The sequence below is a fragment of the Erythrolamprus reginae genome, chromosome 8 (assembly GCF_031021105.1).
Source record: "Erythrolamprus reginae isolate rEryReg1 chromosome 8, rEryReg1.hap1, whole genome shotgun sequence".
NCBI classification, from domain to species: domain Eukaryota; kingdom Metazoa; phylum Chordata; class Lepidosauria; order Squamata; family Dipsadidae; genus Erythrolamprus; species Erythrolamprus reginae.
The window spans coordinates 32,871,608-32,889,067 of NC_091957.1; the positions used below are offsets into that span (position 1 = coordinate 32,871,608).

The following is a 17,460-nucleotide window of genomic DNA, read 5'->3' on the forward strand; positions in this document are numbered from 1 at the left end:
TTTCTCTTTTTTTCCCACAATGGCAACTGGACTTTCTGGTTTTTCCTTGAAGACGTCTCACTTCTCATCCAAGAAGCATCAGAACTGAAGAAGCTCCTTGGATAAGGAATGAAATGCCTTCAAAGAAAATCCAGAAAGTCCAGTTGCTGCTTGAAAAAAGAAAAGGAAAGCACCTTTGGGATTTGGTCACAGTACAGTGGTATCTCTACTTAAGAACACCTCTACTTAAGAATTTTTCTAGATAAGAACCAGGTGTTCAAGATTTTTTTGCCTCTTCTTAAGAACCATTTTCTACTTAAGAACCCGAGCCTGGAAAAATTTCCCAGGAAATTGGAGAGCGGCATGAAGGCCCCGCCAGTTTCCTGCCCTTCCCCCTTTAATCCCAGCCATCTCGGGCTTTTCTGGGCTGCCAGAGGAGCCTTTCGGTGGTGCTTAAGGAGGCTTTGGCAGCTCAGAGCGAATGAAGCATTTTCCTTTCTCTGGGCACTTGGAGAGGGAATAAGCCTCTGCCAGCGCCCAGAGAAAAGAAAGGCTCCCTTTGCTCTGAGCAGCAACTGTCCTCTTCCTCCTCTTCCTCCTCCTCCTCCCACTCAAATTCCGAGCTTTTATTTCTTTCCTAATGGGTTTGCATGCATTATTTGCTTTTACATTGATTCCTATGGGAAAAATTCCTTCTACTTACAAACTTTTCTACTTAAGAACCTGGTCATGGAACAAATTAAGTTCTTAAGTAGAGGTACCACTGTATTTACTTTCTTGCCATGAAAGGTGTGTGGCTCTCAGTTGAATGTCACGGTTGCCAATCACAACACCTTTCTCAGATAGAACTGAGACAAGGAACACAGGCTTAATGGTCAGTTCCTGTCAGAAAACCTTCAAGGGGGATGGTTTTGCTGAGGGCGTCATCCCTGACAGTGGATGAGTGATTGTAGGGCTTTTGTGGGGGTGGTTGATTAGGCAAGTCACGGTTGTTATTAGTGTGCACTGTGTGCTTCTACTATAACATTTACCCATGTGCCCTCTGCTGATGTAGCACTCTTGGGCTCAACTTTAATCCACCCTCATATTCTGTTCTCTAGGTAACCAACAGATTTGGTTATCATTGCAGTGGAGAAAGCACTAATTTGTGATCCACTGAATGATCAAATCTGCAGCCTGCCCTAAGAAACTGGCACTTGCAGGCAGGTATACAGTGATACCTCTACTTACGAACTTAATTCGTTCCATGACCAGGTTCTTAGGTAGAAAGGTTTGTAAGAAGCAATTTTTCCCATAGGAATCAATGTAAAAGCAAATAATGTGTGAGATTGGGGAACCAGGGAGGGTGGAGGCCCTGTTTCCTCCCAGGAGATTCCTAGAGAGACCCCACGGAGGTTTCTCCCTGGCTTTTCTGGTTACAGTTTCAGAGGCTCAGGTTTGTAAGTAGAAAATGGTTCTTGAGAAGAGATTTAAAAAAACTGGTTCTTATCTAGAAAATTTCTTAAGTAGACACGTTCTTAGGTAGAGGCACCACTGTACATACACAAATCCTTCATATACTGCACTGCTACTATATCCAAGATAGCAATAAAGCCACTATCCAAGGCCGATTTCCCCTCCACAATTGCAGGGCTTTTACTCCAAAGCCATTGACACAGCAAGACAAAGTATCTGCCATCATTGAAAACCGGGGGCCATTGCTCTAGTACAGGGGTAGGCAAAGCTCCACAGCTGAGCTGAGAAGACCATCTCTCAGCTGTGGCGAGGGGGGTATTCACATGGGTGTGCTTGGTGTACCTGTAGTGGCCCTACCTGGACAGGGAGTTACTTCTCACAGTCACTCATGCTCTTATCTCCTCGAGGTTCGACTACTGCAATGCTGTCTACATGGGGTGGCCTTTGAAGAGCGTTCAGAGACTACAAATAGTGCAAAATGCAGCCGTGAAACTATTGTGGCCCTACCAAGATCTGCCCACATTTCACAATTACTCCACGAGCTGCATTGGTTGACGATTGGTCTCCAGACACAATTCAAAGTGTTGGTTATGATCTATAAAGCCCTACATGGATTAGGACCAGATTACCTACAGGACAGTCTGAAGCCTCACATATCCCAGCTACTGGTCAGGTCCCACAAAGTCAGCCTTTTCCAGGTCCAGTCAGTCAGGCAATGTCGTCTGGCGGGGCCTAGGGGAAGAGCCTTCTCTGTGGCAGCTCTGGCCCTTTGGAACAAACTCCCTCAAGAGATCTGTACTTGCCTCACCCTGCCCACCTTCCATAAGGTTTTAAAGACCCACCTCTGCTAAGAGGGTTGGGGGCCGTTGAACAGTAACATCTAGCCCATCCTTAATATGATTGTGGTGTGAGTGAGTAGGGGTGTATGATTTTGAATTTGGGGTTTTAGACTGTTTTAAATATTGGACTTTTTTGCATTGTTTTTGTATTTTTTTTATATGTTATAAGCCACCCTGAGTCCTTGGAGAAGGGCAGCATATAAGTGCGATAGATAGATAGATAGATAGATAGATAGATAGATAGATAGATAGATAGATAGATAAATAGAAATAAATAAATAAATAAATAAAGTTGGCTCTTCTATGACTTGTGGATTCAACTCCCAGAATTCCTGAGCCAATCATGCTAGCTCAGGAATTCTGGGAGTTGAAGTCCACACCTCATAGAAGGGCCAACTTTGCCTACCCCTGGGCTAGTAGAAGGCTGCATATCTTGTGACTAAGTTCAACATGTTCCACAGGAATGGAATAAATAAAGCTATGATTTTTATTATTTCCTTTACAGTAGCAGGAGTAATAATAGTAGCAGCAGCAGCAGTAGTCATCTTGGTAGTAATGTTGCACCTAATCATCTGGTAGCCATTCAGCCCAGCTGAACCTGTTTTTCAGCTTCCCTGGATCAACCACCCTGACAAATGACTCTAAGGTTACATTACTTTCTTTTCTTTTCTCTTCTCTATTTCATTTTATTGGATTTCTAGACCACCCTTCTCCATGGGGCTCAGGGCAGCTCACATAATAAAAATCAATATATAATACACATGATTAAACATAGAGAATATATTGTTGGCTATAAAATTAACTGCCTGAATGGCCCCTGGAGGGCCCAAGAGGCAAAAAGGAAGCAGTATGCTCTCTCCCGTATTTGGGTATACCAGGGTGATTCGAAAGAAAACACACACACACCATGTCAAACAGTTATTTTCATGAGGAAATCACTCCAAGATATTTGCCAGCCATGGAGTCACCTCAATATATCACCCATTCCCCTGAGACCCCCTGGCCTGATGACATAGCCAGGTCTTGAGAGACTCCTAGAAAATAAGGAGGGAGGGAAGACACCTCACTTTTTTTGGGGGGGGGAGAGAATGTTCCAGAAGGCAGCCACCATGGCAGAGAGGGCCCACCAAGAGAGAGTTCCCTGAGAGGTCGGCCCCACAGCATATCTCTCCTGCCTGATCTGATGGAACAAGCAGATGAAATCCAGGAGAGGCAGTCCCTCAAATAGCCTGGTCCCATGTCACAAAGGGCTTTGAAGGTCAAAATTAGCCTCTTGTAAAGGGCCCAGAGGCAGACTGGCTAATGATGGAGCTCGTGGAGGAGAGACGTAAGATGTCTCTACTCCACAAGCTCCATCACGAGCTCCAAAGTGTTGGTGATGACCTATAAAGCCCTACATGGCATTGGACCAAATTACTTATGGGACCGCCTAAATCCCAGCGGCCGATATGGTCCCACAGAGTTGGCCTTCTCCAGGTCCCGTTGACCAGACAATGTTGTCTAGTAGGACCTAGGGGAAGAGCCTTCTCTGTGGCGGCTCCAGCCCTCTGGAATCAGCTCCCTCCAGAGATTCATACTGTCACCACCCTCCTTGCCTTTCGCAAGAGCCTTAAGACCCATCTATGTCGCCAGGCATGGGGCAGCTAGATCATGCCCCCTTCTTCTCTGACCGCTAAATGCTATGTGTGGATGTGATTGAGTAGACTGACTGTTTTTTATATAATGGGATTTTAGTTTGCTGTTTTTAACTATTACATTTGTATTCATATTGTTTGTACCGCATGTTGTGAGTCGCTCCGGATCCTTGGAGAGGGGTGGCATACAAGTCTAATAAATGAAATGAATGCATTGTAACTGCCCACATTCTGCACCAGCAGAAACCTCTGGATATTCTTCAAGGGCTCCCCCAGGTAGAGCATATGTACTTCCTGGTATGAAAAAGCCTTCCATCCTATAAGCCAGTAATGGCAAACGTTTTTCCCCTCATGTGCCGAAACAGCATGGGTGCACACTATCGCGCATGTGCGAGTGCTCACACCCATAATTCAATGCCTGGGGAAGGCAAAAACAGCTCTCCCCACCCCACGGAGGCTCTCTGGAGGCCAGAAACAGCCTGTTTCCCAACTTCTGGTGGGCCTAGTAGGTTCATGTTTCATCCTGTCCAAGCTCCAAAAGCTTCTCTGGAGATGAGGGAGGGTAAAAACGCCCTCCCCCAGCCCCCCAGAGGCTCTCTGGAAGCCAAAACCGCCCTCCCAGAGCCTCTGTGCAAGCCAAAAAACAGCTGGCTGGCACACACCTGCACATTGGAGTTGAGCTAGGGCAACAGGTCGTGTGCCAGCAGATATGGTTCCGCGTGCCACCGGTGGCACCCATGCCATAGGTTCGCCATCACTGCTCTAAGCTGTACTTATTGGCAAAATCTTTTTTCTGACTTTGACCTCTCGACATGATCCATCAGGAAAAAGTTTCCAGGAACCTCTTCTTACCAACCCAGAATTCGGTCTGGTCCAAATCCAGTTCTTTCTCTTTCCAAAGCCACCTAGAGACAGCAAAGATCCCACTTGGGAAAGTTTATATACAAAGCAGATTCTAAGCTCTGTCTCTTCCTTGGATACTTAGGTCTCCCTAAGAGGTGGAGTTGCAGACTGCAATCCATGCGCTCGCTTAGCCACGCCTTCTCTCCAAACGTTGGCTTTACTGAAATTGATTTGGATGGCAGGGACAGCATTTTCAGGGTAGTGGAACAACCAGCTGTGTTCCATTTTTCAAATGGCAGTAAGAGATATTTGTCAGGAAAGACATGTGCCTGGAGGGAATGCTGGCTTCTAGCCGTGCCCCCCCTCTGCCACCACCCTGCCTCAAAGGCGTGCAGTTGCACATTGTGGTTGTCAATGCATTTGCTAAGCCTCATTTGGACCTTTTCATAAGATTTGAGAGAAAACCTGGCAGTTTTCCTGGGGATCTGGTGAGTGGTTTGATTGAGGTCTTAGTTACCACCTGGAGTAGGTGGGTCTCAAGAGCCTTGCGTCTCCCCGCTTGCCAGCAAAGAGGTACCTCTACTTACGAACTTAATTAGTTCTGTGACCAGGTTCTTAAATAGAAAAGTTTGTAAGTAGAAGCAATTTTTCCCTTAGGAATCAATGTAAAAGCAAATAATGTGTGCAATTGGGGAAACCACAGGGAGGGTGGAGGTCCTGTTTCCTCCCAGGAGATTCCTAAACAGGCCCCATGGAGACTTCTCCCCGTCTTTTCCGGCACTGCTTCCTCCCAGGAGATTCCTAGAGAGGCCCCACGGAGGCTTCTCCCCGCCTTTTGTGGCCCTGTTTCCTCCCAGGAGATTTCTAGAGAGGCCCCACGGAGGCTTCTCTCTGCCTTTTCTGGCTACAGTTTTGGAGGCTCGGGTTTGTAAGTGGAAAATGGTTCTTGAGGCAAAAAAATCTTGAATGCCCTGTTCTTTTCTAGAAAAGTTCGTAAGTAGAGGCCTTCTTAGGTAGAGGTACCACTATATACAGTATTTATAGACAAGCCTCAATGTGCCCACTTCCTGAACTTCATTGGATGAGAGGCAGATGCCTTCTCCGTGCTGCCTGGAATCATGCCTTCCAGAGGTTTGAGTGGACTTGGTGCTGTCATCCTTTAGCCTGAACCCCTGGCTCTTTCCCCTGGGCACCTTTCATGAGCTGGGTACCCAAGGCCTTCTTCCCCTCCCCCCCCCCCCCGGGTTTGTAAGTCCTGCCCTGCCACAGTCACTAGGGAGAGACGGCGTGCTTGCAGTTTCTTCCCTTGAAAGAATTGTCACCCTCAGCCAGGCAGTGGAATAGTGACTGGAACTTGGAAGACCTTTCCGACCCGCTATTTTCAGCACACAACTAAATACAGACTTGTCTATATTTAGTTGCTGGAGAGATAACTTTAATCTTTCTGAATGTCTCCTCGGGTTGTCAGTCCATCCCGTTTATTAAGACTTCACAAGTAATTCTTTAGTCATAAGGAAAACTCTTCTCCATCTTGTAACTGGCAGAAAAAGCTGTGCGGATTTTCACTGAGGAGCAAAGCAGTAAAAAGTTGTTGTGTTGGACAAAAGAGAACATAAATCAGGAGTTTATCTTGGGACTCGTAAGAGCTGTGAGTTGTAAATCTTTTCCCCCTGTGCTTCTGATGTGCCTTATACAGCCATCGAGTGGACATCCTCCCCCTCCCCCATGTGTGCCAGTGTCCCGGTCCCTGAAATAGTGCAACCCACCCACCCCCAAACAAAAAAACCCAGGTGTCTTAAAAGAGAAAGAGAAGAAAATCTTGTAAGTGGCAGAATCAGTGCAGCCCTTCAAGTATTTGTAGACTGCTATCATGTCCACCCTGGACTTCCTCTTCTCTAGACTATCCAGGGCCAATTCCTGCAACCTTTCCTCGTATGTTTTGGTTTCTAGTCCCTTTATCATTCTGGTTGCCCTCTTCTGCACTTTCTCTAGAGTTTCAATGTCTTTTTTGTAGTGTGGGGCCCAAAATTGAATGCAATACTCTAGGTGTGGTCTGACAAGGGCATTATAAATTGGCATTAGTACCTCCTTGGTCCTACATTGTATCCCTCTGTTGATGCAGCTCAAGATTGTGTTGGCTTTTTAAGGTTCCGCTGCACATTGCTGGCTCATGTTTAGTTGGTTGTCTACCAAGACTCCTAGATCTCTCTCACAATCACTTGTGTTGAGTGTGGTTTCAGTTTCTATGTAAGTTTTAGGGTTTTTTTTATCTAGGTGTAGGATTTTAATTTTCTCTACGTTGAACTTCAGGCCCATGGTACAAGTCTGCCTAGATCTTGTTGTATCCTGAGCCTATCCTCTGGGGTATTGGCCACTGGGGTTGGATTAGAAGATCTCCAGAGTCCCTTCCAACTCTGATAATGTCCTAAGCTCTTCTTTCCATCTGCCAATCAACCAGTCTTCCCTCGTTTTCACTCATAATTCTCTTCTGAAATCCCTGTGACATTTCGAAACCAATTATGAATACCTGCTCTTATGACCTTTTTGGCAGAGGGGGAGAATGGCATCCAAAGTGCTGAAAGGAATTTTCCAAAGCAAAGGCACAGAGATTGAACAGTACAAATATTTGTTAATTACACAGGAGATGAAGAGAAAAGTGTTTGGAAATGGTTCATAAATCAAGTTTGCTTTCCCTTTCAAAGACATCATAAGAAAAAAGCATTTTCCAAATCAAACACTCTATTCCCCCATCCCCCCAATTTCCAAAATATGGAAGATGATTATTCTGTTTTATTCTGCTAATAGAGAATAAAAGGCTTTTAGGAAAACTGGTAAAAGACAAGATCCCTGCAGAGAGATCTCTGGTTAAACAAAAGGAGACAGAGGAGCAAAAAAAAAGTAGAGGAAGGAAGAGGTCTTGTTTGCAGCAGGTGATACAGAGAAGTACCGTATTTTTCAAATTAAAAGGTGCACATTTTTCCTCCCTAAAAGAGGCTGATAATTTGGGTGTGCTTTATACTCTGAATGTAGCTTCCCCCCCCCCAGTCCTAACTAGCTGCTAACTATCTTCCCAGCTCTTACCTTGTAGGCTCTTTCATTGTTTCTCTCTGTGAAGAATGTTTTCCAAGCCCTAAGTCTTTGCAGATTTTTTTCCATTGGTCTAATTTGCTTCAAAAGTTTCTTTCCAGCCCTAACCAGGTACTAACAATGTTCACAGCTCTTACCGGCTTGCAAGCTCTTTCATTGTTAATCTCTGCGAAGAATGATTTCCCAGCCCTAAGTCTTCACAGGGTTTTTTTCATTGTTCTATTTGCTCCAAATGTTTCTTTCCAGGTGCTAATGATGTTCCCAGCTCTTACTGGCTTGCAAGCTCTTTCATCCTTACTCTCTCCAAATAAGGTTTTTTTAAAGCCCTAACCAGTAGATAAAATAATGTGCTGGCTAAGGACACTAAGCAGATTTTTTTCCCTATTTTCCTTCCCAAAAACTAAGATGCATCTTATACTGCTAAAAATACAGTAACTCTCATATTCCATTCAGATAGTGGCTTGGACCGTATATGGGGTTTTCTGGATATGGCTGAAATAATTGTGTCATTCCTTTTAATCTCTAAGCTAGATGAACCAAAAAGCACCACCAGCTGGACTCACCTCTGTCTTTAATCACTTGTAGCAGTACAGTACTATATATGTTTTACTCTGTGACTGTGCTACCCTCTGCCAAGGCCATTTCCCCCAATCTCCAAGAAGGGTCTTTCTCTGGTTCAACTCCCACTTCAGTGGGGAGAAGCTGGCTAAGTAAATAAATCAATAAACTTCCCTGACAGAGCCAAGGAGCTAGGTCTGGTTTAGTTCTCCCAGATGTCTAAGGTGAGAGACCCTGGACATATTAGGCTGTGCTGTGTCCAAAAACACAGCATCTCAAAGAGCTTTTAGCAAATCCATCCGAATGGTTCCACTCACTTCTCGGGTGAGTGTTTAAGGCACAATTACAAATGTTGTGCCAGAATTGGAGCACAGAAACCTCCCTAATGATTGAAAGGGAAATATATCAAAGGGAACACAGCTGATTTCCAATCACAAGAGCATTGGCTGGTGGGCTAGGAAGTGCCTCTTTGCTAAATGATATCATAAAAACCAGTAGATGACTGATTACTGCCAGAAGCTGGAGCTTTAGTGGATGTTCATGTTAAGGGAAAAATTATGACTGGTGCCGGTTAGATGCCTCCTAAAAATTGCCGCTGTGTTACTTTGATTTACAGCAGTACTTATATCACCAAATATATCGGCATAGCACTGCTGGGCCTTTTCTCTTCCTTGAGATTTTAAAGCTCAAGATGATGTCTTTCAATTCATCGTTATGTGGAATAAAAACTACAGCAATCACGGAATTAAGAATTTGCTATGATTTACTAGCTAAACTATCATCCTGTTTTCAAGTGGGGGGTGGGTGGAATATAATGAAAGCAGGGTTCCAGTCCTCTCCCCAGCCCAATTCATCTAATTCTCCTCTTTTCTCCTAGGGCCCCATTACCAGTAGCACAATATCAAAAGGATGGAAAAAGCAAGAGGAAGGTGGAAGTCTGGCTGAGGAAGAAAGAGCCTTTGGTTCTGCAACCCAACAAGACCCACACAGACTTCAGAGAATCAGAATTGCAGAAAAAACAATTGCTGTCAACCTGCCTTCCATTGAGGACTGCATGAGTTAAAAAGAGGGCGGGGGGAAATTTTACTGGCCCCCGCATCCTGGACACAAACTATTTCAACTCCTACCCTCAAAACATCGCTACAGAGCATTGCACACCAAGACAACTAGCCACAAGAACAGTTTTTCCCCGAACGCCATCACTCTGCTAAACAAATAATTCCCTCAACACTGTCAAACTATTTACTAAGTCTGCACTACTATTTCTACTAGTTTCTTCTCATAATTCCTATAATCCTTTTCCTCCTGCTTAGTACTGTATGATTGTAACTGGTTGCTTGCATCCTTAAGATTTTTATTAATATTGATTGTTTCCTGATTGCTTATTTCACCCCTCTGACCATCATTAAGTGTTGCACCTCATGATTCTTGACAAATGTCTCTTTTCTTTTATGTACACTGAGAGCATCTGCACCAAAGAGAAATTCCTTGTGTGTCCAATCACACTTGGCCAATAAAGAATTCTATTCTATTCTATTCCATTCCATTCTATTCCCTGGCAGAGTCTGCTCTGTTGGGGCTGACCATAATCCAAAATACTCTGCTCTCAATTAAGCATCCTAGCCATGGTGGCCCACCTCCACTGGTGGGCTCTTCACACAAGCAAGCCATGTTCCTGTAATATTTTACTAAACAACGGTGTATGAAGTGATTTTTTTACAGTATTACAGACACACCCACACTCCAGCGGTCTCTTTCTCCAATGCACAAATACATTGAGAATTCATTACCTTCAGCTGCCCTTTTGAAAAAGACTTTGCAGCTTCCACAGGTCAGTGCTCCATAGTGGCATCCTGAAGCTTCGTCCCCACATATCAGGCATGTCTTCTGTGGTGGGAAATAATAGTCAATTGGCAGAACATGGTCCCTTCCAGATTCCAGCCTTTGGAGAAAATCAGAAAAAGAAACATTAGCAGGTGATTTAGGAAAACCCAGCCTCTACCAGCAGTCCCTATGCTTGAAAGTGACAAGGAATCCAGGCTGCCTATCAACCTTCTTTAAGGGCCTCCCAAGAATACAATCAGAGACTGAATCAGGGCAGGTTCTCCAGCTTAGAGATTTTGGAGGCCTTGTACTGGCTCAAGGCTTCTTGTAAGTCCTGCCCAGTTTCTTGTGATCATTTAGAAAAGGGATTTAGGGAATCTCCTATTTCCTGCAAACACCTTTTGAGTGGCAGCAGCTCTAAGCTCCCTAGGATAGAAGAGCAAAACTTGTTCCTTCTTCTTTCAACTTTCAACATCAAGCTTCAACTTGCCTCCTTCAAGGTTCAATTCCTCTTTAGACGTGGAACTTCTGCCTATTGGGAGAAGTGCCAATGTTGCCACAGGTCACAAATACAATTTTACCTTTTTCTTTTTTGCATATAGCCAAATGTTAGTTCTTTGATGTAATAAATACAAATTTGCAACAGAATGATGGCTATCAAGAAAGAAGGGTGTCTAGCTTTCTTTTTTCCCCCTTCATAATTATTCACTATTTTGCCCTGTTTTCTTTTCTAATATTTATATAATTTTTAATGTTGTTAAAATGTCTTCAATAAAAATTATATTAAAGAAATGATAACCCAGGAGAGAGGGCAAAATGCAAATGCAAAATACAGAATTTTGAAATACACATTCAAAAAGATTGACGTGTCTCTTCAATTCTGTTCTATGCAGATGTAGATTTAATGGGGAAGTTGTGGAGAAATGGGCAGAAGAATGGCTCCTTTCCCTTGTTTAGGCATCTTCCCTGTTCATGTGAGAAAGATAGGAGGGAGGTTAGTTTTGCAGTTGCTTAATGCTGCAATCACAAGCAGGTCCAACCTCTGTGATTTGCTCTGCATGGGGCTGCACTTGAACATCACTCAGAACCAGCTGCCTATTCAGTGATAGTCAGACCCATTATTGTCACCTGACATTGTTCTTACTGGAGAGCCACTGATTACCAGCTTGTTGCCAAATGGCATTTTCAATGCACTGATTATCCTGCAGAAGGGCTTGGGACTGGGGTCTTTGAGGCCCCTCATTCTAGATAGAATCTGTTCATTCTACCATTCTATCAAAAAGGGCCCTCTGTCAGTTTCATAGCTGAAGGGGGACGTGAACCTTAGATCAATACAGCAATTGTTGTTTCACAATGTCCAAATTTACACACACATGAACACACCAGCCTGGTAAAAAAGTGATATCAAGTCCCCAAAGATTTTTCTTAGTCTTTAAAGTGCCCACAAGACATTTAATCAAACAAAAATGTAAGTGCGAGTACAGAACATTAATGATCACATACAGAATATTTAGATTTACACTTATTCCCACATTATTACTTAAAAAGGAATAACTCCCTTTTGAAGGATAGCTTTGACATAAAAATAGACCTTTTTTTAAAAGAAAAAACCTACATTGTCCAGAAAAGAGTTTCCAAACACACATTCAGTCAAACGGCTCAAAAGCTGGCAATCCTGAGCTGAGATGGTGGCAGCAAACTACTCATTATAACCAACAAATCCTTCATTTTGCAAAGGAAGAAGAAGAAGAAGAAGAAGAAGAAGAAGAAGAAGAAGAAGAAGAAGAAGAAGAAGAAGAAGAAAGGTAAGTAGGTAGGTAGATAAAACTGAAGATGTCAAGATGAAGGCTGCTGATTACAATTAATGAAGTCTAAAGAGTGAAGCATTTCCATTCATTCATTCATTCATTCATTCATTCATTCATTCATTTTCTAGGCCGCCCTTCTACAGAGATTCAGGGTGGCTTACAACATAATAAATATATAGACATAGCATATTAGAAATCAAAATTAAAATTAGACCAAAACCTAAAACCCATAAAACCCATTAAAAATACTAAAATCCAATTTAAGCAACTCTAAAAACCATGTCTTGAAAACCATTTAGTCACATTCATCTATCTATGTATATCTCAGTCAAAGTGTGGAGCAGAATATCTATGTTTGACAGCCCCAAGTCTGCCGGCAAAGGTGTGTCTTCAGTATCTTCCCAAAGTCCGGGAGGGTGGGGGCAGTTGAATCCAAAGGGCCGGAGCCGCCACAGAGAAGGCTCTTCCCCTAGGGCCCATCAGCCAGAATTGCTTGGCTGATGGGACCTAGAAAAGGCCAACTCTCTAAATGGGTGTACAGTGCGGTCAGTCGGTAGGGAAAGTGAATAGAATGCTTGGCTGCATAGCTAGAGGTATAACAAGCAGGAAGAGGGAGATAGTGATCTCACTGGTGAGACCCCATTTAGAATAACACTGTGTTCAGTTCTGGAGACCTCACCTACAAAAAGAGATTGACAAAATTGAATGGGTCCAAAGACGGGCTACAAAAAAGGGTGGAACGTCTTAAGCATAAAACGTATCAGGAAAGACTTCATGAACTCAATCTGTATAGTCTGGAGGACAGAAGGGAAAGGGGGGACATGATCAAAACATTTAAATATGTTAAAGGGTTAAATAAGGTTCAGGAGGGAAGTGTTTTCGACAGGAAAGTGAACAGAACAACAAGGGGGCACAATGTGAGGTTAGTTGGGGGAAAGATCAGAAGCAACGTGAGAAAATATTATTTGACTGCAAGAGTCGTAGATGCTGGGAACAAACTTCCAGCAGACGTGGTTAGTAAATCCACAGTAACTGGATTTAAACATGCCTGGGATAAACATATATCCATCCTAAGATAAAGTACAGGAAATAGTATAAGGGCAGACTAGATGGACCAGGAGGTCTTTTTCTGCTGTCAATCTTCTATGTTTCTATGTAACTCTGTGGGCCCTGACCGGCTACTGGGATACATGAGGCAAGAGATGGTCCCGTAAGTAATCTGGTCCTGAGCCATGGTTTGTTGCACCTGGTAAATAATTCCAGCACATCTTCCTAAAACATAAGGGAGACAGAATGCAGCAGGAGACCCTGGTAAACAGAGCTGACATAGAGCTCTTGTTCTTCCCAAAGTCTTTCATCACACTTGGCCAAATAAAGTATTCAATTAATTGTTTTCAAGGGTTTTTCCTTTAATCATCTGATGTGAAAGGTGGACTTGAAAGTCGGCAAGTACCCGGCACTTCCCCTTTATGGGGAAGGTTGTTGAGAAGGTGGTGGCGCTCCAACTCCAGCGGTCCTTGGAAGAAGCCGATTATCTAGGTCCTCAGCAGTCTGGATTCAGACCCGGCTACAGCACGGAAACTGCTTTGGTCGCGTTGATGGATGATCTCTGGCGGGCCCGGGACAGGGGCTTGTCCTCTGTCCTGGTGCTTCTTGACCTCTCAGTGGCTTTCGATACCATCGACCATGGTATCCTTCTGCGCCGGGTGGAGGGGTTGGAAGTGGGAGGCACTGTTCTTCAGTGGTTCTCCTCCTACCTCTCCGGTCAGTCGCAGTCAGTGTTAGTGGGGGGTCAGAGGTCGACCTCTAGGTCTCTCCCTTGTGGGGTGCCTCAGGGGTCGGTCCTCTCTCCCCTGCTATTTAATATCTACATGAAACCGCTGGGTGAGATCATCCAAGGGCATGGGGTGAGGTATCATCAATACGCCGATGATACCCAGTTATACATCTCCACCCCATGTCCAGTCAACAAAGCAGTGGAAGTGATGTGCCGGTGCCTGGAGGCTGTTGGGGCCTGAATGGGTGTCAACAAACTCAAACTCAACCCTGATAAGATGGAGTGGCTGTGGGTCTTGCCTCCCAAGGACAATTCCATTTGTCCGTCCATTACCCTGGGGGAGGGAACTACTGACCCCCTCAGAGAGGGTTCGCAACTTGGGCGTCCTCCTCGATCCACAGCTGACATTGGAACATCATCTTTCGGCTGTGGCGAGGAGGGCATTTGCCCAGGTTCGCCTGGTGCACCAGTTGCGGCCCTATTTGGACAGGGAGTCATTGCTCACAGTCGCTCATGCCCTCATCACCTCGAGGTTCGATTACTGCAATGCTCTCTACATGGGGCTACCTTTGAAAAGTGTTCGGAAACTTCAGATTGTGCAGAACGCAGCTGCGAGAGCCGTCGTGGGGCTTCCAATATTCGCCCACATTTCTTCAACACTCCGTGGCTTGCATTGGCTGCCGATCAGTTTACGGTCACAATTCAAAGTGTTGGTCATGACCTTTAAAGCCCTACATGGCATGGGACCATATTACCTCCGGACGAACCTACCGCACGAATCGCAACGACCAATAAGGTCCCACAGAGTTGGCCTTCTCCGGGTCCCGTCGACTAAACAATGTCGTTTGGCGGGCCCCAGAAGAAGAGCCTTCTCTGTGGTGGCCCCGGCCCTCTGGAACCAACTCCCCCCGGAGATCAGATCTGCCCCCACCCTCCCTGTCTTTCGTAAACTACTCAAGACTCATTTATGCCGCCAGGCATGGGGGAGTTAAGATATTCCTTCCCCCTAGGCCATTACAAGTTATGTATGGTATGTTTGTGTGTATGTTTGGTTTTATTATAAGGGTTTTTAGTTGTTTTATTAATTGGATTTCTACATGCTGTTTTTATCATTGTTGTTAGCAGCCCCGAGTCTGCAGAGAGGGGCGGCATACAAATCCAATAAATAAATAAATAATAAGTTGCTTCAGAATCCTTGTCCTGTTTTATGCTTTGTGGCAAGCCCAACGCTTTTCTCTCAAGGGGCAACTGGTTGGGAGGCTTGGCCATCCAGCAAACCTTCCATGTCTACATTCGGCTGACTGGCTTCACTCTTGCATTTCATGCCTCTCACTCAGCAGAGAATTGGCTTCTGGCTCCTCTCTGCTCTCCTTAACCTGCACTGACTTCTCCTCTGCCTTAAACTCGCGCAGGGTGGAATTCTGCAACTCTTTCAACTCTCCATCAGGTGCTAGAACCACACAGGAGGCCTCTGGCAGAGAGGAGATTTGAACCCAGGTCATCCAGCCTTAGGAAAGCCTTCAGAGTCCCTAAAAGCACCCCAGGTTTTCTTTTATTTTAATTTCAGATAGAAAACATGACTAAGCTAAGAAACACAGACGCATAATTTATTTCTCAGGCACACTGCGCCAACTCAGGGAGCTCAAACTGCCCAAGGAGCTGGTGATATAGTTCTATAGAGGAATTATTGAGTCTGTCATTGGCACCTCTATAACTATCTGGTTTGGTTCTGCAACCCAACAAGACCAACACAGACTTCAGAGGAGAATCAGAACTGCAGAAAAAAATAATTGCTGCCAACCTGCCTTCCATTGAGGACCTGTTTACTGCACGAGTCAAAAAGAGAGCAGGGAAAATATTTAGTGACCCCTCGCATCCTGGACACAAACTGTTTCAACTCCTACCCTCAAAAGAGCCCTGCCTACCAAGACAACTAGACACAAGAACAGTTTTTTCCCAAACGCCATCACTCTGCTAAACAAATAATTCCCTCAACACTGTCAAACTATTTACTAAGTCTGCACTATTTCTACTAGTTTCTTCTCATCATTCCTATCATCCTTTTCCTCCCACTTAGGACTGTATGACTGTAACTTGTTGCTTGTATCCTTAAGTTTTTATTAATATTGATTGTTTCTTTATTGCATATTTGACCCCTATGACAATCATTAAGTGTTGTACCACATGATTCTTGTCAAATCTATATTTTCTTTTATGTACACTGAGAGCATCTGCACCAAAGACAAATTCCTTGTGTGTCCAATCACACTTGGCCAATAAAGAATTCTATTCTACCCCCAAGCCAAAGGAAAGAGAGGGCGTCAAGTGAGGAAAAAGAGGTTCCCTTCTGCGGCTCGAAAACACGCCTGCCAGCTTACTCTTTGCAGCACATTTCTGTAGTGCGCAAGGCCACAAAAATACCCTTTCAAAATGCAAGCCAAGTGGCAGAGCAAAGATTGGCAACCCAGAAAACCAAGATAAGGCAGAGTGAAGCAGACACAACTTGTGCAGGAATGACACGAGCCAGCAATTCCGCCGAGTTCACAACTGGAAGGTTAGGGCCAAAAGCGTTCACATGGCTTGGGACAAAAAAGAAAGGAGCTAACTTTTGCCCTCTTCTTTCTCCTTGGTTTGAGATGGGAGAGAATGATTGCAGGGCTCTTTGGCACTCTTTTTAGGGAGTGAAATACAGTACCTGCATTTTCCAACAACTGATGACTGCCCTGCTAGGATGTCTCTCTCTCTCTCTCTCTCTCTCTCTCTCTCTCTGTGTGTGTGTGTGTGTGTGTGTGTGTGTGTCATTCCAGTAATCAGCCTGGTTTCCACTACATGCTCTGTGGACCAAGGGCAACTTTGAACCAGATGACATTTCCACCTCCGCCTTCCCCTCCTCCATCCTGCCATCACTTGTGCTAAAAATTTCCACCCAAGCCATAACGCACGCACACACACACACAGAGGAGTCCATCCTTTTCAAGTAGAGCCAAGCCGCAGAAATCTGTAATTCATTTATTGGTGGATGGAGCTTCAAAGTTTCAATTAAAAAAATAAAAAATAAAAATAGATTTCTTTCCTGAGAAGGGAGGATTATTTATTTATTTATTTTAAAAACTCCTGACTTGCCAACCAACTAAAGGGGTTTAAAGGAATACAATTAACATTGATTTAAGTTTCCACGGTTAGATTTTTCACGTAGCTAGGTTTTATGCATTTCAAAAATACTCTGCTGTTGAGAAAAGTATGGGTTGATATAAGATGGCTTAATCAAGCAATACAACAAATGAATAAATTTTCTTTACTGTTTTATTTCATTTGAAGTGTAGGGAACAAGTTCATTTCCCTCTCAGGGTGATGAGGCATTCAAAGCACACGTTTTCTCTAAAGAAACAGCCCCTGAAGAACAGGAGGCATTTGGAGGGGGATCTTATTAAATTAGGAACAACTCTGAAAGATTAAAGTCATATTAGTAGAAACATAGAAACATAGAAGATTGACGGCAGAAAAAGACCTCCTGGTCAATCTAGCCTGCCCTTATACTATTTCCTGTATTTTGTAGATTGTGCCCCCTTGTTCTTGGGTTCACTTTCCTATTAAAAACACTTCCCTCCTGAACCTTATTGAACACTTGAACATATTTAAATGTTTCGGTCATGTCC

At 44.2% G+C, this 17,460-nt stretch overlaps 1 protein-coding gene across 1 annotated transcript in view; it reads right to left on the reverse strand.

Moving 5' to 3' along the window:
• AR (androgen receptor) overlaps positions 1–17,460 on the reverse strand; it is a 205,609-nt gene that overhangs the window by 107,276 nt on the left and 80,873 nt on the right. The window contains exon 2 of the mRNA XM_070759624.1: positions 10,186–10,337. Coding sequence (XP_070615725.1) covers positions 10,186–10,337 — 152 coding nt within the window. The remainder of the gene's footprint in view (positions 1–10,185; positions 10,338–17,460) is intronic.